Source organism: Stomoxys calcitrans, chromosome 4, assembly GCF_963082655.1.
Source record: "Stomoxys calcitrans chromosome 4, idStoCalc2.1, whole genome shotgun sequence".
In the NCBI taxonomy this organism is placed as follows: domain Eukaryota; kingdom Metazoa; phylum Arthropoda; class Insecta; order Diptera; family Muscidae; genus Stomoxys; species Stomoxys calcitrans.
In genome coordinates, this window is record NC_081555.1 from 182,990,367 (window position 1) to 183,014,792 (window position 24,426).

A 24,426-nucleotide genomic window follows, 5' to 3' on the forward strand; every position below is an offset into this window, starting at 1 on the left:
TTCTATATCCAAGGTTTCTTGGGTAATTTTTCTTAGAATTTGTCGTAAAATACGATTTCGGCACTCACTGAACATTAAAAAACCCTAATGTATACATTATACCTTTATTGTGGTACATGGTTCTATAATAGTGCATTTATTTCACTGAAAAAAAGTTTATACAAAAAAATTAAGATGTTTCCTTGTTCGTATGATTTTAGCAATAAAAACGAGCCAAAGAACCAAATCTTTTAAATAATGATGCTATTTTTAAACTTAATCTACTCGTTAGTTTTCCAAAAGTTTGATTGAAATATTGGCAGAATTAGCAGAACGACTCATTCCAGATGTTCATAATGTCGAATAAGAAAACCTTTTGAAGAAAAGTTTCACTTATTATTGATGATATTGAAATTTTAAATTGTAATATTGCAATTTTCTTTAACAAAGAATTTCTATAATAACGTTTGGAAATTTTTTTCGACAACCAAAATACTTTTATCACGAAGTTTTGCGTGTAACGTTTCGTTTCAACTTATCAAACGATAGCCATAAAGAAGTATTATTGATCGTAACTTACTTTGTTCATAGTAAACCCTTTAACAACTTTTTTAACGTTAAAACGACCTTTGCTTTGTTTTAAAACGAAAAGCTCTTTAATTGCAAAAGTGCTTCAATAGCCGCAAGCAATTATTCGTGTACTGGACCAATATTTGTCCCCTTGTGTCACTCCTACTAGAGAGAAAGGGTGATTATTTCGCCAGTGGTTGGCGAAAATACTCATTCTATTGCACATTACTTTGTACGCACACAAGAAAATAATCCCAAGCAGAGCCATAGGTTTACAAATAATTGCAATTGTGTGCTCGTGCCCGTCACACATTCTCACACACAACATTTTTCCTTTTTTGATTTGATTGAGCAAAGAGCGGTCGATATATTGAGCAGCTTGAATGAGTGCGGGTGGTAAACTCGGAAAGTGACAATTTTTAAGTTTTCGGTACAAAAATCATAAAAGCAACACACAAATGGCTGCCTGGTACAAAAAACACAGCAAGGATTTCTATGGCACATACATTGCTTAAAAACATTTACGCGATAAAGAAATATCCATCACAAAGTAGGTATTTAAATGTGCGAAACAACAACCATTTTTTGTTTTATTTATCGCATAACGAATACAGCGGATCATAATACAAAACCATAATGGAGTTGAGCGAAAATGGAAGACTTTTAATATAATTGTGTATCATAACATCGACAATAAATCCAAATAAACTTAGATCTGCTTATGATTCGTAACATTTTTAGTTTGAAATATGCTAATACTATTTTGTCGAGATAGTTTTCTCGACTCCGACTCTGGTGGAAGTAGTAAAAAAGTGTTTCAACAAAAAAAATTAAATTCAAAAAGTTTTTTTTGATTAACAAAGATTTCGTGCGGATGGCCTCATTCGTCCAAGCGATATCGTGATGTCGGCTAACTGTTTGACGTAACTCATTAACGACTAATGGGCAGAAGAATTCCCAAGAATAGAACTGTCTAAGAAAAATTCTAGCCCGAGTTTGGAAAGAGGCAATACAATGAAATTTGAATTGACGTAAAGTGGACCATTGAAACTAGTAAAAGCGTGCTAAGTTCGACAGGGCCGAATCTTGGGAACCCACCACCATGAATTCTGCTAAAATATGAGAGCTATGCCTGGTTATAGACCGCTTTGGACTGTACTTGGCACAGTTGATGAAAGTCATAATAGAACACTACACGCAAAATTTCAGCCAAATCGGATAAAAATAGAGGCTTGTAAGGCCTCAAGAAGTCAAATCGGAAGATCAGTTTATATGGGAGCTGTATCCAGCTATTGATCGATTCAGACCATAATAGACACGTATGTTGAAGGTTACGAGAGAAACCGTTGTACAAAATTTCAGCCAAATCGGATAAGAATTGCGCCCTCTAGAGGCTCAAGAAGTCAAGATCCCAGATCGGTTTAAATGGCAGCTATATCAGGTTCTATACCGATTTACGCCATACTTAGCACAGTTATTGCGCGCTCAAGAAGTCAAAATCCAAGATCGGTTTATATGGCAGCTATACCAGATTATGGACCGATTTGAATCACACTTAGTACAGTTGTTGCAAGTGATACCAAAACACCACGTGCAAAATTTCATTCAAATGGGACGAGAATTGCGCCCTAAAGAGGCTAAGAAGTCAAGACCCAAGATCGGCTAATATGGCAGCTATATCAAAACATGGACCCATTTGGCCTATTTACAATACCAACCGACCTACACTAATTTTAAATTTTAAGCGGCTAGCTTTACTCCTTCGAAAGGACGGACATGGCTAGATCGACTTAAAATGACATGACGATCAAGAATATATTTACTTTATGGGGTCTCAGACGCATATTTCGAGGTGTTACAAACAAAATGGCGTAATTAGTATACCCCCATCTTATGGTGGGGGGTATAAAATTACGCACTGCTTTCGTTTTAACGGAGTACTTATCCTTATAATGAACTTTTCTACGACACTCATTATTTTCGTCTTCAATTTCTATCTCGGCAATAGTAGATGTATATTAACAAAACCTTAAAACCATCCATAAAAAAATCAACCACGGCGTTGTCAATATTGTCTCCATTTTGAACAAAACGTTCGAAACTGTCACCAGGCGTTCACATTACAACAACTTATTGTGAAGCGTATGTTTTTTTTAATATTATAAAAAGTTTTTATGTGCTGTCAGGAATCGAACCTGTGTTACATCTATCCCATGATTGCGTGTTTACAAACGCCTTATCACAACTTAAGTTTGGTATACATACACATTGTGTAGGAAATGTCGGCCGGTGCATAAAATTGACAACGCACGTTCACAAAACCATCACTGCACTTTATCCAGATTTTCCATAACGGCTGTTTATGATAATAACACCACGGGTGCATAATTTTGCAGAGTCCTTTTCTATCAGTGTATATGCAATTATTGCTTTATAATGTAAATATAGAAACTGCCATTAATTTCATTGCAAATTCATAAAATATTAGTCGTGCTTAACATTAGCTTAATGGATTTAATTGAGATCTAATATGATATCGCAACTACTAGTAGAGTAGAGTTCTTTATTTTGGCTCGGCTGCATCATCAAATGATTTTGTATTAATTTGTTTAATTATGCAATAAGAGTGATTTAGCATAGACTTTCGATGAATTAAAAACATATAAAATTTTAATATTGGCATTTTTAAATGTCTTCATTAATGAATGCTCTCGCTCTTTCTCACTTCATCACTTCAATCAGTTTAGAGCGAGGCGCCAAAAATCTTTTTTTAGAGAAGTTGAATTAAACGGGACGCGACACGATTAAAGAAACTACAACTCATGGTATGACTTTCGATAACTAAAACTTATCGATACCATTCTCAATCAACATAGCTTTCACCAAACCTGATATTCTAGTGATCCAAAACACAACTAATTAAAAATTTTAGTCTTTACTTTAATGACCAGATTTTTTCTGTTTAATCGATTGTTGTGGAGTACAAAACAGCGCACACAAACGGTTTTAGAATTTTAAATTAAAATTGAATTCGAAAGAATCAAAATTTAATGTTGGGATGGTTTTTCTAAATCAAAGCCACATATGGGTCACAAGGCGGAGCAAAACATCGGTTCAAGGTGTGATGTACATTTTTCTTCTTCCTTTCAATCCAGGCGCCATTTAAGGGCTAATGCCGGCAGTCAAAGGAAAATCTGGGGATATTTTTAGGTGCAAACGAGCGGCAGGAGCCCACGTATTCTGCCTTTAAGAATCAGATAAACGCTAGAATAGACTCAAAGGTAGTCAGCGGAAGGTGGCACGCATGAAGATGTAGGTGTATGTGAGATGTAGAAAATAGAGAGGAGGTAAGTGTGTAATTGATTCCTATCAGTTCATTGATTAATGAAATAGTAACTATCGAATGCTTGTGGTAGTTTATACTTTTGAGATACATATGTACATATTTGGAATGCAGTGCATGCGCCTGCGCCTTAGCGATACCTACTCTTTGGCCTGTGACTTGTTTATTTGTTATCAATTGGCTTTGCCTGGCGTTACCCTTATTGTTGTGGTGTTTGGTGGTTTTTCTGAAAAAGTGATTATTGCCACTGATAGGCAGATTGAAAGACAGACCAACCAACCACCAACAATATTTACTTTTTGCTATTTGTTGTTGTTTTTGGTGACCGAGTAATTACTTTGTTTGTCGATTCCGCTGCTGCTGCTGCGGCCGAAATTGAGAAGAAAAGCAAATTCTGCCCTGCAGCTAAACAATTTCCGTCTGTATGCCAAGGAGTAAAGGAAAATTGAGGAAATATTATTTTCGTATTTGCTCATGCATGCCCTGTCACGTCAGAGAACATCAGATAATTTGTTTGTTTAGGCCCATTGGTTGCCCAGGCTACTGCGATCATATCGATCGTTGTTTGTGTTAATTTGGGTTAGTTTAGAACACCGAATAGACCTCAAGCCTAAAAAGTAAACAATTGAAATGGGCTCAAATACAATGAGTGTCTTTCCTAGGAAATGCGGAAATGATTGACTGTGGTATGGACACACTTCTATAATTTATTTCAAAATAGAACATAAACAAATTGCAAGTCATGTTTTTTTCCAAATTGGTTCATTTGAGGGAGCAAGGGGAACGGTGTTTTTGTGAAATTAATAAAGTAAAATTTTATTTTTTATTGACTATTTGCGGGAGTGAAATAATTATGTGAGAGAAAGTAAAATAACTCCCATACATAAAATCTTATAAAGAGCTAAAATTGATGGGCAAGCCCAAGAGGTAGAGCACGCACCAGACGCTCCGTGAACAGTGCCGCATAGAGATCGGATGCAATAAATCCATGGCAAGACTTAGAGACAGATCGCGCTCAGTACAAGGAGGCAAAGAAGGTTCTCATTACCGCAATAGAAATGAGCAAGAAGGAAACGTAGGAGAAATTGAGAAAAGACATAAGCCGAAATCTTTGTTGCCTCGAAAACAAACTTGTGATGCAGAAACTCGGTATAAGAGGGTAGACCTTGAAGTGGTGGCGTAGGAGATAAATGAGCAGGTCTGGACCTTACATTATAGTCCCTCGGTCGATTTACGGAGAATACCTTGTTGTTGTTGTTGTACCTTGATTAGTGCCAAGTTAGTACGGCCCCTAGTTTCCAAGGCTGTACGAAAGAAGTGGACAGATGTTCCCTCTTGAGGAGCTCAACAAGTTTCTCAGCATCTGCCACATTCGCAACACCTCGCATCCACAAGACTTTCGGTCAGCTGACCGATCAACCGATTGTGAGGAATAAGCTTTTATAATTTTCTTTAAAATTTTCGAGATATAGAAGCGAATTCGAATCTTTCAATGACATTTTTAATATAATACAATAAGAAAGGTAGATGCAAAATTTGTTTTGCTGATACAATTATCGCAATAAGAAATAAACACTTCAGCAATACACAGCTTATTTGTTCAATCACTAACTGAAGTACGACATAAACCGAAACAAGCTCAGCTACTTATTTTGGCTTCTGCTCAAGTGACCAGATCCACTTCAGTTGTTGGTGGCTGTCTTCGTTATTAAGGCGTAAGCAGGCATTACATTAGATTTTCCATTTTCCTTGGTGAAGAATGTATGTCAAAGTCCGCATTGCATCTCCTACATAGCCATAGCCACGAGAAGGTAGTTGTTGTCGTCTCCATAACTTGGTAACTTGTATGCAACTCTGTGGTCATTTTAAAAAATGTGTCCCGACCAAAATTGGTCATTTTCTACCATTGTGTTGCCTGCTTACTTGTCTGTCGGTTTCTCAGTCGTTGCACTACTTAGCCATGTTGGCATACAACAGCACAGCAAGGCGACCATACAGCTTGAATGGGTCAATCAATCGCTTTATGGCTTTATACCACAATTTGTTCTCGGCCAAGATGCAGCCGAAAGTGTACCAGACTCCTCATACTAATTAGTGGCCTCACTGGACTTTTGCAACATGTATGACGACGTTGCACTTGAGTTTTGCTTTACCCAACCTTGCCTTATGCCACAAAGCCAATCAACTACGTACTGCTTGCCATCGTCGCTGTCTGTTTGTCTAACTGATTGACTCTCGTATCTGGTCACATCTTTAAGTTCTTTTAAGGAGAGTGTGACCCAATATTTGTGGGATTCGCATTTGACGAAATTGCAAAGTAGACTCCACAACTTGTTCGCCACTTTTGGCATTATTATCTGAAGTATTTTGAGTCAAGTGGCTCAAGCGGAAGAGATCACCCAAGCATTTGCGGGTAAACAGTAGAAACATATGTCCCCTCATGCTTAGGGCCTGTTCATTAATTGACAAATTGTTAAACAAATAAATTTCCTACGACCGATGACAAATCAAAGCGAAGGCTACTTCCGGACAGCACGGTGCGAGAAATTAAAATAAAAACCCCAAAAGCTTAATATCAACATAAATGCCCATTAAATCTTTCTGTCACCCGGTGGAATTTCTTGTTCATCCGCTTATCCACCAGACTCGATTTTTTTTCGCTATACGTTTGTTTATAATTTTATGACTTTATTTAGGTAATCTTTACTATGCCAGCCATTCTTCTATATTCTTACCCACACCTTCCCCAGCCCTAACCATCATTTACATTTGCTTATATAGAACTTTTTTTAGCATTCCGAGTATTTTGAGTTTATTCCCAAAATTTCCCTTGAATTTGTGGCCAAAAGAAGCGCTATACAAGAACAATGTAAATATTTTAGCAGACCATTAAAAGCTATTTGGGACACACACCAACATAATACCACACTGTAAGTTACAGACTTCGAACATCCAAACATACCTATGTACACAGTATGTGGTGTGTGTTTTGTGTTCAACCATACGGCTAATGTGTACATGTAATAGGGGGGCTTCAATAGTCAAGCAAAAAGAATTAAAGAAAATGATGTTACTGAAAGCAAGAGCCAAGTTTAGTTTTTTAAATTAGACAAGATAGTAAAGATTAGAAGGAAAAATCTACCACAAATTTGCTCATGAAGATTCCATTTAGGAACAGCTGCGAACCTCTCACATATCAATGAGTGCTGCCAAATTCAAGTTTAAGCTCAATGATAAAGGATCTATTTTTTAAAGCGGAATCCGAACGACGTGCCGCAGGGCGACACCTCTTTGAGGAGACGTTTTTCCACTGCTTAATTCCTCACAAATGTTGCCAACATTAGGAAGAGATCTCCAACGCATCCAACGTTCTCAGCGTCATAAGCGAACACGCTTACCTCTGCGCCACGGTGACCTCCATTTTTTTGCACACAACCATACGTGGGAGTAATATGAATCTAGTCATTCCATTTGTAAAATCCGAAATATTGATGATTGATGGTCTTTCTAAGGCATTCTAGCCGTATCCGTCCGTTCTTCCGTATATTAGAGCTGGTAAAATATCGATGGTGCTATCGATATTTTAGTTTTGGTCTGAATATCGGTTGATATTTTTCCTATCGATGCTATCGAAAAAGTGAATTTTTTTGAAAAATTAAACGAACACTCATAGAAAAAAGTTTGCTGAAAATAGCAAACACTGTCTGCTGAATATTATTAGTTAATTTTGCTGCTATTGTAGAAGTAGTACTGCAATTTCAGAGTAGCAAGCTTACTGCTGAAAAGTCTTTTGTTTGCTAAAACTGACTGCTGCTCAATTATGAAGGGGATGTTAGAAGAAAAAATAGAACACATATGTAAATGTGTGTCTCAGTGGATGATTATAATCACAGACTTGTGTACTCAAAACCGCAGATTTTGTTAGTTGAAAGAGCAGAAGAAATGTTTGCTAATACAGCAGTTCTATGTTTGCTGAAACAGCAATAATGTAGCAAACAATTAGCAAACAATTTACTGTTTTGAATAACAAATTTGGTTGAGTGAAAATAAGCGATCCGTCACTGAATGCATCCTATAAGATACATTACGTGTATAGAGGGCGCGATTTTCATTCGATTGGGCTAAAATTTTGTACAATGTTTTCTCTCATAACTTTCAACTGACTTTATTTATTTTGGATATTCGGTCTGTGCATTGATGTTGCGTCTATATGAATCGATCTCCCGATTTTTACATTTCATTTTCGTTTGAAATATGGGTGTAGAAAATTAACGATAGTATCGATATTTATTTTTAGAAATATCGAAAATGTCGAATGTTGCTTTTATCGCTAGTTTGCTACCTGTACCGTATATTATAATAATCAATCAATTTAACAAAGGTGTTGATACATGGCGTATCAGAAATCACGATCCACCATGCCAGTAAAAGTGTTTTGAAGAACAACACACACTTGCCTAACTTTTACAAATGTTTTGCTAAGTTTTTTTTTTTTTTTTGAATTTTATCTCAAGCTAGAATATGTTTGAAAAAGTACAAAAAAATTTTAAAGATCAAAATAAAAGAGCGCAAACAGACGATAGCATCTTTATTTTAAAGTTTTATTCGTTGAGATTCCATTGCAGTATATTGCTATAGACCATTTTGTTCAATGCTTTCTATTCAAAGAAAGCACAAAATCTTAAATGTTGTCCCAACATTTTTTATTTGGCGTACAATTAAAATGTATTTTTTACTTTGAAAATTCGTTTAACTAAATTATGGGTGCCAAATTTTACTTAAATTTTAATAAAACCAAACCCCAAAAGGGTTTAGATTGGTCAGACCCAAACTTTTTTTGGGGCGCTTTTGTATATAACCGAAGAAGCAGTGAAACCCCTTGTAATATCCATGGTTTCATATTCTGCACTCCTAACGAATACACAGAAACGACATAAGGGGAATTAGTTTTGAGTTATTCCCGGCGATTAGTTCAGTAATAAACTTGGTATTTATATATGTACGTTGGAAAAACCTACCAAAAATTGAGATCAGCCTACCAAGAGGATAAAAACCTACCAATTTTGGTAGGAACCTACCAAAAACGGCAACCCTGATCACAATAGAGAAAATTGTCGAAGTCTTATTTCAGATTTTCACTATAACCTAACCTTTATACGAGGTTGTTCAAAGTTTCCTTCAAAGAAAATGTTATCGATTTTTGTTCGTTCAAGAGGATATTGCCCTCCTCTATTTAGAAAAGAGAGTAGTAAAAGAAATAAAAAACAATATAAAATTTTTATTTTACAGTGAAGCAACCTTATGAACAAACACATCAAGTGTATGAGAGTGTTTTATGTACATTAATATGCTCATGCATGTTAAGGTACTTGTACACATACAATACGTCGACATATGCATACATATATACATTTTCTTTTAACAAATAAACAAACAACAAAATTTCTTAACTTTTTAAGGTAATAAAAAGAAATCCCAAAAATTTCGACACCAGTGGAAGTTTGGCCAGTTTAGCTTGAAAACATTTGTGTTCGCTTTTGTATGCATGTGCTTGCACCGTCTCGGGATAGACGGAAGTTCAACTTAGCCCCTTTGGAGCAGATAAATACGTAGCCAAAGTGCAACCATGCATATGGCAGTGTTACTTTGCCGAAGCATGCCACAAAATCATTCGAATAGTCGACTTTTGACATTAACGGATAATCCGGCCAAAGGAGGAGAATCTGATGCAAAATAGAAAACATAAAAACATTGATTAATGTAATCCATGGCGGTTCAAGCAATTGCCGTGCTTTTACAAACACGCACACACACCAACACATTGAATGCTGAAACAAACCTACGATCTGAGTGCATTTATAGAAAAGTCCATTCGCGAGAGTAGTTCAAAAGGCTATCGAAGTAAACAAATCATAAGCAATAGAGAGCTGACAGCACTAAAACATTAGCCCCAAGAGAGAGAGAGAAATATATTGCACATAGGTACATGCATACCTACATTCCTAATATAGAATCATACAGTATGTCTTGCATGTTGCTCTTTGGGTGCATGGTCGATATGTTTTCTTAAACTTCAATAACTTGGCGGGTACTTTTAATGCTCTGCTTTACAAGGTTTCGACCAAATGTAGTTAGGTATGACCTTAAAATGTTTGTGCTTATCTAGGATGTCTAAGTTACATATGGCATGCTATTGCCGTGCAATCTTTAAGATTATCATAGGATTTTTTCACACAAAGTTATCTTATAAGATGTCTACTACTACAACATGCATGGAAACATAAAAATTTACTTATTTAGATTTTAATTTACCGCGACCATTAAAATCGCTGCTCCCATTTTGAAATGCATGGCTGACTGATTTGGAATTTTCCCATAAACTACGGCCGCCATAAACCAAACACACATACATGCACATACACTTTTTATAATTAAGTATGGTTTATTTTCCATTTTTCATTCGTGCCTATTAATATTTCATATTTCAAAGACTTTTCATCTTTCTCGTATGTGTTTTTTTTTTTGTTCTTCTCTTTGCTCATTTATCAGCTTAGAACAGATCCTTTGATAAGCCATACATTTCAGAGCATACATACGCACAAAGAGTGGGGCCAAAAATATGTGGTATTAGGCAAGGGGTTTCGGGAGTTATTAATGTTAGTTTACTCTCACATTCGGTATTCACCTCAAAGAAATTCTCCGCACTCATTTAAGTGTGAATAGCAGTGGTTGTTGAATGGGGTGGCGTATGCAGCAAAGGTGTTAACTAAGTTTGTTCAGCCAGTGCCATTTTAATTGATTCTTTTTTTTTTTGTTTGCTTTGTTTACAGCTTCCCCAGAGATACAAATGTACGTAAGAGTACAAAATCGCTGAGAAATGTTTGGAAATGTGAGGGCGTGTGTGTATTTCCTTGTTTATCTTTTTCTTGTTAACCAGTCAAGCCACCTTATCTTGCTGGCCGTTGTGGGTGAGACAAATAATAAGTATTTCGTAGTAAGCGCGTGTGTGTGAGGGAATGTGATCATACAAGTAATTCTGTTTGTTTTCGTTATATCATTTGACTATTTAAGCACAATTATTTATCAGATTACAACATGCACATAGACCCGCCATCACATCATCATACATTGTCTGTCGTGGAGATAAAAAGAAATTTTATCTCTATGGGTTTTTCTGAATACTACTTCGTTGAGATTTTTTTGCAAGACATTTTTGAAATGTGAGCAATTATATGGAATGCTTGCAGAATTTTTATATTTATTTCGATAGGCAATGTTTCTTTGATGGGGAAGGGGTATACTATATTGCCATTCTGTTTATAACTCCACGAAATTTTGATCTGTGTTCTTGAGCCTTTAAATTATCTTGACAAGTAGCCATGTCCGTCCCTCTAGCAATCGCGATAGCGGTCAAAGGAATACAAAATTTCAAATAGATACTTCTTATTGATTATGGCTGTGATATAATTTTCTCCCTCGATTTGAGTTCTTAAGCCACTATTTTTGTGCGGTTTGTTCCAACACCCACATCAAATCGTCCCAATAGTCCCTTAAAAAGATAGAACTCTCATAAAACCCGATCGCCAATTTGACGTCTTGAGCCTCTGGAATCCTCAATTTTTGGCTGAAATTTGGTATCTGAAAGACATGAGCCTTGAGCCTGTAGAAGCCACAATTTCGCACACTATTATGCAGAAATATGATGTTTTAAGTACATTTATAGTATTCAACACCAGCAAATTTGCCATGGTCTAGGAGTTAAAAAAGTAAAAAAAATTAAATTTAGGTGAAAACAATTTTTTTATGTTTAAAATAAAAATTAGAAATAAAAACAAGTATTGAAATTCGTATAGTAAAACGAAAAGGAATAACACAATTCGGTGGCAAAATCAATTGTGATAAGTTCCTAAGAAGGTTACTTTTAAATATATTGTAACTAGAAGGAAGGTTATTCCAAAGACGCACAGTGTTTTCGAAGAATTATCTTACAGAAGTAAGGTATCTGTATCTAATTGGTGTAATGGAATTTTATCTTGAAGATGTTAATAAATTCAGTCTTTCATGCAGGCATTTTGGTTCACCGGCCGACACAGAATAACGGTGAGCACCACACGGGGTGCAACTTTAAGGTCCGAGTTGTGTGGAGTTCATCGCTATCACGGGAAGCTTAGATGAAAGCTACCGAGCGCGTCCACAGGTTGCGGATAGTGGAAACGAAGCTTCGTTTTTATCCGGAATAGGTGCAAATGCAGCCGCGTGCAGTCAGCGATTTCGAGACGAGAGTCTCAGTGAGGGGTCAGATAGCACTGGCTCTTATTTAAATACTAAGTGCCAATGATACTTGAGATGATAAGGCGATTTTTTGGCTCCTTCAAATAACCAATGGCCAACATCAGCGTCTGTGAGCGTCGGATCTTGGAGCAAGCGGTTCGCGAGCCCCAAAAAACCCATGCGGTTGGAACGCTAGGCCTATAACCCGCCTCCGGAAAATTATAATAACAACTTTGAGAAACAAATGAATAGAAATAACGGACTTCAATAACGTTCGAAACGAAAAAGGACAATGATTTGCCGATCTGCACCTGGAGGAGGTGCTGTATACGCATTGGAGGATGTATTGGAGAAGAACAAAGCATATATTACCGCCTTACATGAAGTGCGATGGACCGGGTACAACAACACCAAACGGTAACGAACTATACTACAACTGTCAGACAGAATGAAGTTTTAACAAAGAATCACACATCAAAACGATGGCTTTGATACAGGCACATCCCTCAGCAGAGACTAAGAAGGAAATCTGGAGACTGATACAGATGGAGTGCTGAGGATATGGAAATAACATTTTACCCAGCTACTAGTGTCTGACGTTGGCGGCGAAGAGGATACCGCAGAACCAATCCCTGATGATGTCATAGAATGTTTATTTTCTAGTCAGAATGAAGTCCAAGAAGCTGTGATCCGACTGGAGCACAACAAGGCAGCAGGAACCGATGGGTTTCCTGCTGAACTATTTAAGATTGGATGCGATACACTGATAAGGCGTATGCATGAACTTATCTGCCCGATCTAGCTAGAAGAACGCATACGTCTTCTCCCCATCGCACATAGCATACTAACGAGCGTACTGTATGAAAGATTCAAGTCGAAAGCCAACGAAATAATTGGTCCCTATCAGTGTGGCTTTGGACCTGGTAAATCCACCATGGACCAGATATTCACACTGCGTCAAATCCTGGGAATGACCCGAGAAGGACAAATCAAAATCTACCATCTCTTTGTTGACTAAAAAGTCGCTTTCGATACCCCTATACGTTCAAAGATATTTCAAGCCATGTCTGCAGGATAACAATTGCCTGATACGCGTTCCTCAGTAAGAATAGGAAAGAATCTCTCCGAACCATTTAATACAAAGCCTAGGCTGCAGACAACGAGAGATCCTATCGTGTGATCTCTTCAATATTCTGCTGCAGAAGATAATACGAGATGCAGATGTGACTAGATATGGCACACTACTCACAAGACAACACATGCTACTTGCCTATGCCGATGACATCGATATCATGGATCGGTACCATGAATGAAACCAGTTTTGAGATAAAGCGAAGAATAATACTGGCAAACAGATGCTACTTTGGATTCATTAGGCAGTTTAGAAACAAGGCCATCTCTCGACAGACGAAGATCATACTATACAAGGCACTCATACTACCCGTTTTATAATATAGTTCCGAGGTATGGGTACTTGTGAAAGCAGACGAGGCAGTGCTTGGAGTGTTTGAGAAAGAGGGAGAGATTCTTCGTAAAATTTATAAACCAGTTTGCATTGATGGAGAGTAGGGTGTCGTATGAACCACGAGCTTTATGAGCTGTGTGAGGACGTTAGCATAGTTAGACGTATTTGAGAAAACTTTCAAATAAATTGGTTTATTGACCGCTTGAATAAGAATTTTGAGCTTGTGATAACTCCAAATCCAATTTCAGCGAATTTTTTTAATTGAATATACAAATTTCTTAATTGAACCCATGTGTTTTATTTTTTCTGTGTGTCAGCATGAATGAAGAAGCTCCAGCGAAGAAGTATTGCAGTAGATGGACAAAATTCATCTGGTAAAAATCTTCGACTAAGATATAACACCCCATAAAAATCTTGGGGCCCCAATATTTGATTTCTTCACACTGATCCAGATATAAACCACGTAAATTGTTATCAGATTCCTTGGTGGTGTATACCCAAAATTCCGCCCGGCTGAACTAAGAACGTTTTTACTGGTTTGTCTCTGCAATAGAGTTATATGACTTTAGTGCCCAACGGATTTTTCAGTTCTTGTACCCTATGTTATTATTAACAATCGCATTAAGGCAACTACTTCAGTTCCTCAAATGTTACAAAACATGAGCAAAATGTTGGCTGTTCGAGTCCATGTTTTTAATTTTTTGACCCGCTCATAAGTGTCAATTGTTTGTTAATTGCACACTTGTACGCTTGTTTTTTCACATTGAGTTGACTGGGGGGATTGGACATTGAAGAGACATACCAACAAACATACTAATGTTATAATTTATAATAGAAACATTAAAAATGATACTTACGAATTTTGGTATGGACCCTTGTGCAGGGCGATACTGAAACCAAACATGGTATTGTGTTCTGGACGCTGGTGGATGACATACGTGGGTATATCAACATTGTAAGCCGTGGCCATAGGCCACACTAACACCGCACAGCAGATGGCCAACAAGATCATCCATCCGGAGGTAGTTTTGGTGATGTAATAGTTGTTGCTGTGGCGTGCTGCCGGTAACGACCGCTGTCGTGTGGTCGCTTGGAATAGTTTTTTCATGTTCACTCACTTCTGTGGTATTCCGTTGCTCAGCTTCGCCTATTATGCGCGTTTGGGATGCGCGATTGCGTGTTGATGGTGTTTTGTGTTTTTATTTCTTTCAAATTATTTATCGATCAATAACTGCGGACGCACTGCTTTTATTTTGGTTTTGTTTTTGTAAATTTTTCTCAATGAACAACTTAATTAGAATTCGTCATTATTTATTGCGAGAGTAGTGATTGTCGTTTCAGGCTTCGATAATTTTTTTTAGTTATATTCGATGGTTGTTGTTGTTAGGTTATCTGCCTAAAATTGTAAATTTTGAAATTGAGAAGTTGAATAGCATAGCTGAGGCCGTTATTGTTGTTATTGCTGTTGTCTTTATTGCTGCTGCTGTTGTTGTTGTACTAAATGATTATTAATTTCTTCATTCCATTAAATTTTCTTTCAAATCTTGCCCAAGGTCTTTTCAGCCCCACCAAACCAAAGGAGAAAACTCACGCAATACTCGCTCATCTTGTTCTGGGGTTGGTTTGATGATATGTTGACAGCCTTATCATTGGGTGAGTGAAAACATACCAAGACTTTTTTACGAACAATTGAAAACGATCAAATTACCTAACTAACTTTACAACGCCACACTGTCGTATGTACATTGAAGATGGCATTCGCAAGAACAACAAGACTTGTAGTGGAGAGAAAAGTAAATTATCGAAATATTTACAGTGGCTCAAAAGAAAAGACATTAGCTACTGGCAATGATCTTAATACGTATATGCCATTAATAATACAATTAAAAGCAAATCTTTTTTAAAATCTTAAACACAAATAGAATTAGTTGCATTCATCAATACCCACCGTTGGTGAAGTGGCTCATCGGGCATATATAGGGTGATTTTTTTGAGGTTAGGATTTTCATGCATTAGTATTTGACAGATCACGTGGGATTTCAGACATGGTGTCAAAGAGAAAGATGCTCAGTATGCTTTGACATTTCATCATGAATAGACTTACTAACGAGCAACGCTTGCAAATCATTGAATTTTATTACCAAAATCAGTGTTCGGTTCGAAATGTGTTCATTCACCGTAACGTTGCGTCCAACAGCATCTTTGAAAAAATACGGTCCAATGATTCCACCAGCGTACAAACCACACCAAACAGTGCATTTTTCGGGATGCATGTGCAGTTCTTGAACGGCTTCTGGTTGCTCTTCACTCCAAATGCGGCAATTTTGCTTATTTACGTAGCCATTCAACCAGAAATGAGCCTCATCGCTAAACAAAATTTGAACACATTTCGAACCGAACACCGATTTTGGTAATAAAATTCAATGATTTGCAAGCGTTGCTCGTTAGTAAGTCTATTCATGATGAAATGTCAAAGCATACTGAGCATCTTTCTCTTTGACACCATGTCTGAAATCCCACGTGATCTGTCAAATACTAATGCATGAAAATCCTAACCTCAAAAAAATCACCCTTTATATGTGAGCTATATCTAAATCTGAACCGATTTTTATCAAAATCAATAGCGTTGGTCCTTGGGCCAAAAATGTGATATGTGCAAAATTTTGTGTTGACTGGACAACAAATACGACCTGCACTTTGATTACAAGAATACATGGACTCACAGACGGACAGACGGACGGACGGACGGACATGGCTAAATCGAATCAGAAAGTTATACTAAGTCGATCGGTATGCTTATCAATGGGTCTAGCTCTTTCCCTTCTTAGCGTTGCAAACAAATGTACAAATTTATAATACCCTGTACCACAGTGGTGGTGTAGAGTATAAATAGGTTGAAAACGTGCTTGGGTTAGTTAATGACAGATCTAAGTCCTACAGAAAACTCACGAATAAAAATTACGAAAGTTACACACCAGACAACAAACATATTGCAAATGCAAATTTGCCCATGAACATTCTATTAAGGAAAAGGGCAACTTCTCACATATCAATGAGTGCAGTCCGATTCAAGTTTAAGCTCAATGATAAGGGACCTCCGTTTTGTAGCCGAGTCCGAACGGCGTGCCGCAGTGCGACAACTTTTTTGAGGAGAAGTTTTTACAATACATGGTATAATACCTCGCAAATGACGCCAGCATTAGGAGCGGAAAACCACCGCTGAAAGTTTTACGATGGTCTCGCCAGGATTTGGACCCAGGCGTTCAGCGTCATAGGCGGACATGCTAACCTCTGCGCTACGGTGGTCTCCAACAAACATTTTATCCGGAGAAAAACCGAAAGAAAAATATGATTTTTTGTAAGATGAAAAGACATATTGAAATTTTTTAAAAATCAATATTTTGTTGCTCTACTATGCTCCAAGCTTTTAAATTGAACAGAAAAATTAGAGAAATTAAGATATTTATTAAGTAAACGAAATTAAATTGATGAAATTCAAATAGTAAGTTCACGAAAAGTCGGTTTTTATACGAGTGCCCTTATCCCAGGTAATGTTAGATTATTTTCATGCAAGGAAATTCCAATATAATGCTTTTGACATGTATTTCCTACAGTCTTAACACAATTTTAATGCACTTTTTGTCAATCTTTATAAATAATGGATAACTTTTTTAAGAGAAATACTTTGAAGGACAGAAAAACTTGCAGATGCTAACTTCGACTGATCTTAAACTTTGACATTACTAGAAACATGTTTCAAAATTCAGAGCTCGTACTAGGCAAATGATTACAAGTTTTCCACTAGTCAACTCTGGGTCGCTGGGTACAAAACTTTTATTTTAGCTTTTCAATGAATACAATTAAAGATCTGAAATACTCATACTCGCTAAAACTAATCGAAAAAGGTTTTTTTGTGTCAATAATTATCCGGTAAATACAATCTATGCCTTAACCATGGTCAAAAATGGTGAAACTGATATTAACCATTTAATTAATTATTTTTGTTTTGCACACGGGAAAATGTACCATTATTGAACAAAACCTCATTTTCATAAAAATATTGCTCTTAAATCCCAATTTGATATATAGTTTTTAAAACTTATAGTGCGTCAAAAAAATGGTTGTATGATTATTTTCATCAATAAGAAAAAGCGTGCTTTTATTTTGCACAACACTGCAAGTGGGCGAGACTATAAAGTCCATGCGTTGATAATGATTGTGTGAAAATTTGTAAAAGGAATACCACCTAATATATGCATTCAGTACAGACTTGTTTTACTGGAAGAATAATTTCAGAATACGTTGTAAAACTACAATCAATTTGTTCCGTTTTTCTTCTTTCTGTACTATAATTCTAACCAACTTTTTTTCGTTGTTGTATCCTCTTAAAAATTTCTTCGAGTGTACATTTGATAAACTTAAGAACACAATAAATCTACATACATATGAAATTACCCTCGGAACACGCATATGCATGACATATTTATGTTGCAATATGTGTTCCAAAAAGCAAAATTAAAGAAACATTTTCATAGCGGGACTTAAGAGCAATAAAATTTAAAATAAATTAAATTAGAAGATATGCATATTACGAAATAGGTATAGGTATAATTTTTAAAGTAATTCATTTATTAGGGCTTTATTTGTTGTGAGCCCCGGTATTGGGAAATTTACAACAACACAAATTAAGTTTTATTGCGTTTATATGTACGTGTATAAATAAATACATCTACATACATGTTCATATATGTGTGTGTATATGTGTAACGCAAAAAGCATTGCGACTAAAGAAGCAAGTCAAGGTTGCTCTAAAAAGACTACGAAAACAGAACTGAACCCCACAGAAAGAAAAAAATCATACAGACAGAGACAGACCAGACAAACAATATAAACAATAATTGTTAATTGTTTTCTACTTTGTCACTTATAAAGTTTGTCAAGTTGAAACTAGAGAGCAAGCGCCTCAACAATTTTTTTGAATTAAAAAATAACAATAGCAAAGCCTCGTTGCTACAATGCTGCGCTAAACTTTTATTGCTGACGTAATTGCTCAAAAAAGATATACATTAACTTGTTCCATGTTTCAATGTTCAATATAAATATGTGTAGATGTACATACACAAGAATACACCATACACAAACAATTGGCAAGTTGTGGATAGACGCCGCGTTTGTTTGCCTACTACGATCGCTGATCAGTTGGGAGATCGAGAAATCGAAAAACGAGATCTGCGGGTGTGTATTTTGAATAGTAGATTCGATCATGATCAATGTTTTCATTTCTCACCAATACCCTATTGAGAAGCGCCAATGTTTTTTTTTTTAGTGGGGGAGGAGGCGCCTGCTGAAAATAGGGAGGTTAAAAGTCGGCGACGTCTGTTTGCAGTTCGTTATTGTATTGGGGTGCTCTCAATACCGCAAGAAAAAAACATTCTCCAAATACATTCTACTCAGAACTGATGTAGCAAAGCTTATTGATGTGTGCTCTTTCTCTTCATATGGAAAAAATGTTAGTGTGTATCCGTAAGTCTGTGTGTTTGCAAAATCTGTCTAATAATCATTTGCCGCCTTCAGATACTTTGTGTGTTTGTTTGGCGGCAATGCTCTCACACACAGCCCCATACACCACACGGTCACTTATTCGTTTGGCAAAAATTATCTCACAGAGCTTCGGGTAGTCTCAGTCTCAGTCTCTTGTATTTAGTTGTTGCTGGATGTTGTCTGAATTTTGAGATGTGTGTTTTCTCGTATGACAGCAGCACCAGATCTTTGAAAAGACAAGAACTATAGGAACAACCGCAACAACAACAACAACAACACTAGCAGAGTCAGCAACGATGTTTAACAATTTATAAATTTTTATTCGATATTTGCTTTGTTTTGTTATTTTTCGTGACATCACTTTTGGCTTAATTTTATGGATTTTTTTTTTTCATTTTTGTTTTTTTGCTTCACTGGATGTAGATTCTTTTCTTCGAATTTTTGCATAAAATTCACAGTCTTTTGTGTTCGTTTTAGACAGACAAAATAACAATAAATTGACAAATAGCTCGCGAGTCAAATATTCGAGTATTAAGAACGAGTTGCACTTGTTTAGAACTTTAATGTCGTCTCCTTCCTTCGGTGTCAATTATTTCTTTTGAAGAGATTTATTTCAATAATTTGCATTAAAATTTTGGATTTGTGTCAATTCTTTGAAAGAGCGAACACACTTGCCATACATCTATATCCGCGCAATTTTGAGTAGGCAGCTAGTCGAGGTGCTAAAGTTGGCCAAGTTGCTGTTTGTCGTTATTTCACTTTTTGCTTCGTATTTTTTTCTTACTACAACGTCAGCGTAGGTGGTGTTGCCTGCTTGGCGGTGGTCTCAGTTGTTTTCGGAGATTTTTTTGTATAAATCATTTCATAAAATGACCTTAAATTTTTGTTAAAAGTAAACAATAAATTTTTCAGTTAATTTACAGCGGAAATACCTACTGAAGCTATTAAAAGTATCACCGAATCGAATTATCGATGTAGATCTCAAGAATTGGGGGGAGCCATTCAAGGTTTTTTTGGTTATACCTATTCTCTTTGTCTTTTTTCAAGTTGCATTCGCCCAGAAAGTACACACATAAAACAAAACTAAATTTAACAGTTTTCCTTGGCCGCAGGATTTTGCTAATGATTTAGAGTCAACTAAACAAGATTTTAAACTTATGAACACAACCATTCACTTTAAATGTCCTTCGCCAACTGTATCTCATTTAACTTCCATTTTCCCATTGCACTAATAGAAAAAGACGATGCTTGCCTATACTTGCTGGGGTTATTTTATTCACATTATTTTAATACTATTAGGTATTAGTCCAATACCAGACGAAAGAGACTATTGGGATTTAAGGGCGCCACCTTTAGGTGCTTGCTATTGGCTGATGCTATGTTCGTCTTTCTCGGTGGAAAACACATATTTTTCACGATTACTTTTTTGAAACACTTCAAAAATATCAATGATAACATAATACTTTTAATAAAATTGTTTTATAAATTATAATGAGAATGTCCCACTGAATGAAATCAGCAAGATTTTTTGTTTCAAAATCTATTATCTAAAAAAAAAAATAATCACAAAAAATTTTCGCCAAAAGCGAACAAAGCTCTACCCTTATCTCGGCAAAAGTTTTGTTTAGCTTTGTGTTTAGAATATTATAGCCATTATGAAATGTGTGTGGTAAAAAATTTCATAAATACTTTAAAAGTATGCATTGTGTAAGGTTTTTCCTATTTTCCACAATTTGATAAAATTTTAACTATTTCAAATAATAGAAGAGACGGTACAAACACTAACGCCGGTATTAACAAAACTTAATTGAGCTTTGAAATAGGTTTATTGGACAGATCTCCTTTACAGAACTGCCAAATGAACCTATTTTAATGCTTCATTAAATTTTGTGTCCACGACTGTTAGATCATATTCATGCTTTTCAAAGGAAAATCTAAAATTGTATATTCACAAATGCTTCGCCTGTTGTTGAAAAATTTAACACTTTGGCAGGCTGCCTTCAAAAATTTAATTATACCCTACACCACCACTGTGGTACACTTACTTATTTCTCCGGTTGTGCCCTGTACCGCAGTAGGGGTGTAGGGTAAAATTAACTACCGGTATGGTGTACCACTTACATTTTAGGCTACAAGAAGTGCTGTCCAATTCAAATTAGTTCCCACTTAAATAGTAAGCAAAACTCAAGTGTGATGAGAGGTAGGTTGAAATGTTCATCATATTCTTGACCTACTACAAAATCGTTGCTAATCACTATTTTCTGATGACAAATATCTAACATTTAGATGACATTAATCGCTTAATATTTCCTCAATCAATGCTTGGCCCATCAAGTTGTCAGCCATCCATGCCAAAACAAGTTTTTATTGACCATTAACTGCACTTTGTGCGGTTTAATGCTTTCTATGTCACCTTATTTGGTGGTAGTAAATTAAGGGTTAATGTGTCCCAAGTTGCAAGTTGCATCAAAGCAATAAACACTCAACAAACTCAAAGGCAGCAAGCAAGCAAGTAATGTCTATTAAACGCTTAAACGTGGGCGCCAATAACTCATATTTAACTTGGATCTTAAGCGATCGCATGGTTAGTGGGACGTGGAAAAGTCCAATGAGCGAAGGTACCGGTGAAAATCGAAAAACATTCAATCACCCCTCAATCGAGTAGCACCCAATTGAGAAGCTCATAAAAGGTTGTACATGAATTGAACTGCACATCATATGGTGGCGGCGGCGGCGGTCAGGCAAAAAGTGTAATATCTATTCTAAAGAATACCGCCGCATGGAATGGCAGTGCTGCCAGCCAACCCACCAACGGAATAAAATGCGGAATTTTTCGATTTGGAAACCACATTTCCACAATTTAATTAAAATGCCAACCATGTTTGTAACTACACTCGTAACAGCTGCTAGCGGCAGTAGTGGTGGTGATGGCGGTGCTGCACCAACAGTGGTGGCGGCCGGCAGTAAAGGTGGGTGTTTGAGGTTGAACTGAATTCGTTCGGTTGTCGATGCCGCCACCGCCTTATGAGTGAAAACAACTACGACGGCGTTTGCAATATCAAAATCGATCAATCGTTCAATGGAATGAATAATACAACATTTTCCATCTATTAGAAATCCATGCTTGATGAAGTTTGCTCCACTTCTCTTAGTTCTAAGGTGCTGAATGTGCAGGCTTCTCTAAATGATGGCGTTTGACGATTAATTGCATAAGCAGGAGATCAACAATGGACAGATGTTCTTGGGGATTTTTTTGTTTTTCTTAAATTTTTCTTTAAAAAATTTGTTTTGTTTATTTACTTTACTCTCCGACGCCTTCTACATCTTCTTCGTCTGCAGCGTGATGTATTTATTTGGTGGAAAATCGAATCTGTTGCTCTAGAAGCAACAAAGTGATCGAAATGTTAAAAAGCCAAAACGAAACGAAACATTTATTTTTAGAACATCATCACATTAAACTTTTTGTTTTGGTGTAGAACTGTTTGCTCGCTGGCTCATCACCAGCATCACAATCATCATCGTCGTCGTCAGCAGCCGCAGTATCAGCATCAACACACATTTACGTATTCGTTGGTCGCATCAAGGTATTTGTCAACTGCCTCGCACATACACACATATATACATGTATCGAGGGACACTCTCATAGGGATCCCTTGTACAGTAGCCGAAACGGATAAAAGTTCACTTCACTTTTATTTTTATAAATTATCATGGGCTTTCTTTTTTGTCAATGGGACATAATAGGGTGGCTGAGAATACACCAAATGACACCAAAAATAGCTTGCCTGTGTTTTCTCTTTGGAAATGTCAACATTGTGAATTAATTAATCACTCCAAATGAATCAATTTAAATTAAATTAAAAAAATCTTAGAACAATTTTAAAATAAAGAGGCCTTAGAATTGCTTTTAACATGAAGTTATGTCCGGGGTGGATTCTCAGAATAGACCAAAGAAATAATCATTTTGACTAAAGTGAAATGAGTTTTATAAGGTTTTCCCTTTTGTTGGTTAACCCCCCAATTGTTACATAAACATTGTAATTTATTGGATATTCATATTTATTTTGTTCTTTCGCATAAAAAATTATTGAAATGAATAAGTTGCCATTGTGGAGAGGATTCAAATACGGGCGTTGTGGGGAGGTATACCAACTTCGTCATTGCGTTTGTAACACCTCAAATAAATACTACCGCCTACGCTCGAGTAGGTGGTTTGTTGTTCGCCAAATCTGTCAATGCCACCGATCTGACTTCTTGAGCATCAAGAAAGGTCAAATGTTTTCCGATTTAGAGGCCACTTTACATGAGAGGAGACATAGGATTCATCGGTCTATAACCTCTTAAATCCCGCCTACACTGCTCATTAAACCCGTATTTTATAAAGGGAAAACAGAAGATCGAGCCTTTGAATCCGTATTTCAAGAGTAGTGTAAACAGGGTTTTATATAACCTGGATTAACTTATTCGTTTAAGATAGGAGATCTGTTATGACTTCTAACATCTGCATAGTGAACGATCTAAATTGATCTCCCAATTTTAGATATTTCGCACTTATTCGATTTGGTTCAGATTTTTGGATTTAGCTTGAACTAAAAAAACCGTCTAAAGTACTGGGCCAGTGTATGGAAATGGTGGAGGGGATGGATATAAGATTCGACGCAGCAGAATTTACTGTACTTACTATTACTTGTTATATAGTTCTTACAGAGAAATAAGTTTGCTGATAACAGTAAACACTCTGCTGATTTCATATAAAAATTTTTATTAATTTTTGTTAGTTTCGAGGGACTAGCTCAATAATCGGGGATTGCAAATGGAAAAGGAAAACCAAAGATAGCAATACACACCAAACACTATGGAACGCGTTTCGTCTTTGGTTAAAAGACTCTTTAACCATATTAGGTGTGATGGCTTCAAGGGCCGTGCGTTGGTATTTGAATCGTATTAATTGCGAAAACGCATCTATGATACAATTACTATATTAACCACGCTCGACAACCCTGTCTATTAGCTGTACATTTTCCCAATGCATCTGTTTTTTTTTAATGGCATACTTTTTTCTGTGTTAATAACACTACTGCCAACTTCCATCCACCACAACTGTTGGAAGTTGTATTGATGGCTTCGATCGCTAGGCAACGGCCCTCGCTGTTGCTCCGTGTACCCAGGTTCGGATCCCGGCCGGGCTCTGCCGAATTTTTTCATCTTTCATGTTTTTTCTTTTTTTTCCAGATTTTGTTTGGCCTGTTAGAGCAAA

At 36.5% G+C, this 24,426-nt stretch overlaps 1 protein-coding gene across 8 annotated transcripts in view; it reads right to left on the reverse strand.

Moving 5' to 3' along the window:
- LOC106095876 (integrin alpha-PS2) overlaps positions 1–24,426 on the reverse strand; it is a 107,346-nt gene that overhangs the window by 79,453 nt on the left and 3,467 nt on the right. For 6 of the 8 annotated variants that reach the window (XM_013263304.2, XM_013263307.2, XM_013263302.2 and 3 more), the window contains exon 2: positions 14,486–15,024. In XM_013263304.2, the coding sequence (XP_013118758.2) occupies positions 14,486–14,736 (251 nt within the window). In that variant the 5' untranslated portion in view covers positions 14,737–15,024. Of the gene's footprint in view, positions 1–14,485; positions 15,025–19,840; positions 20,044–24,426 lie in introns of all 8 variants that reach the window. The other 2 variants (XM_013263303.2, XM_059368253.1) reach the window with 2 other exon arrangements.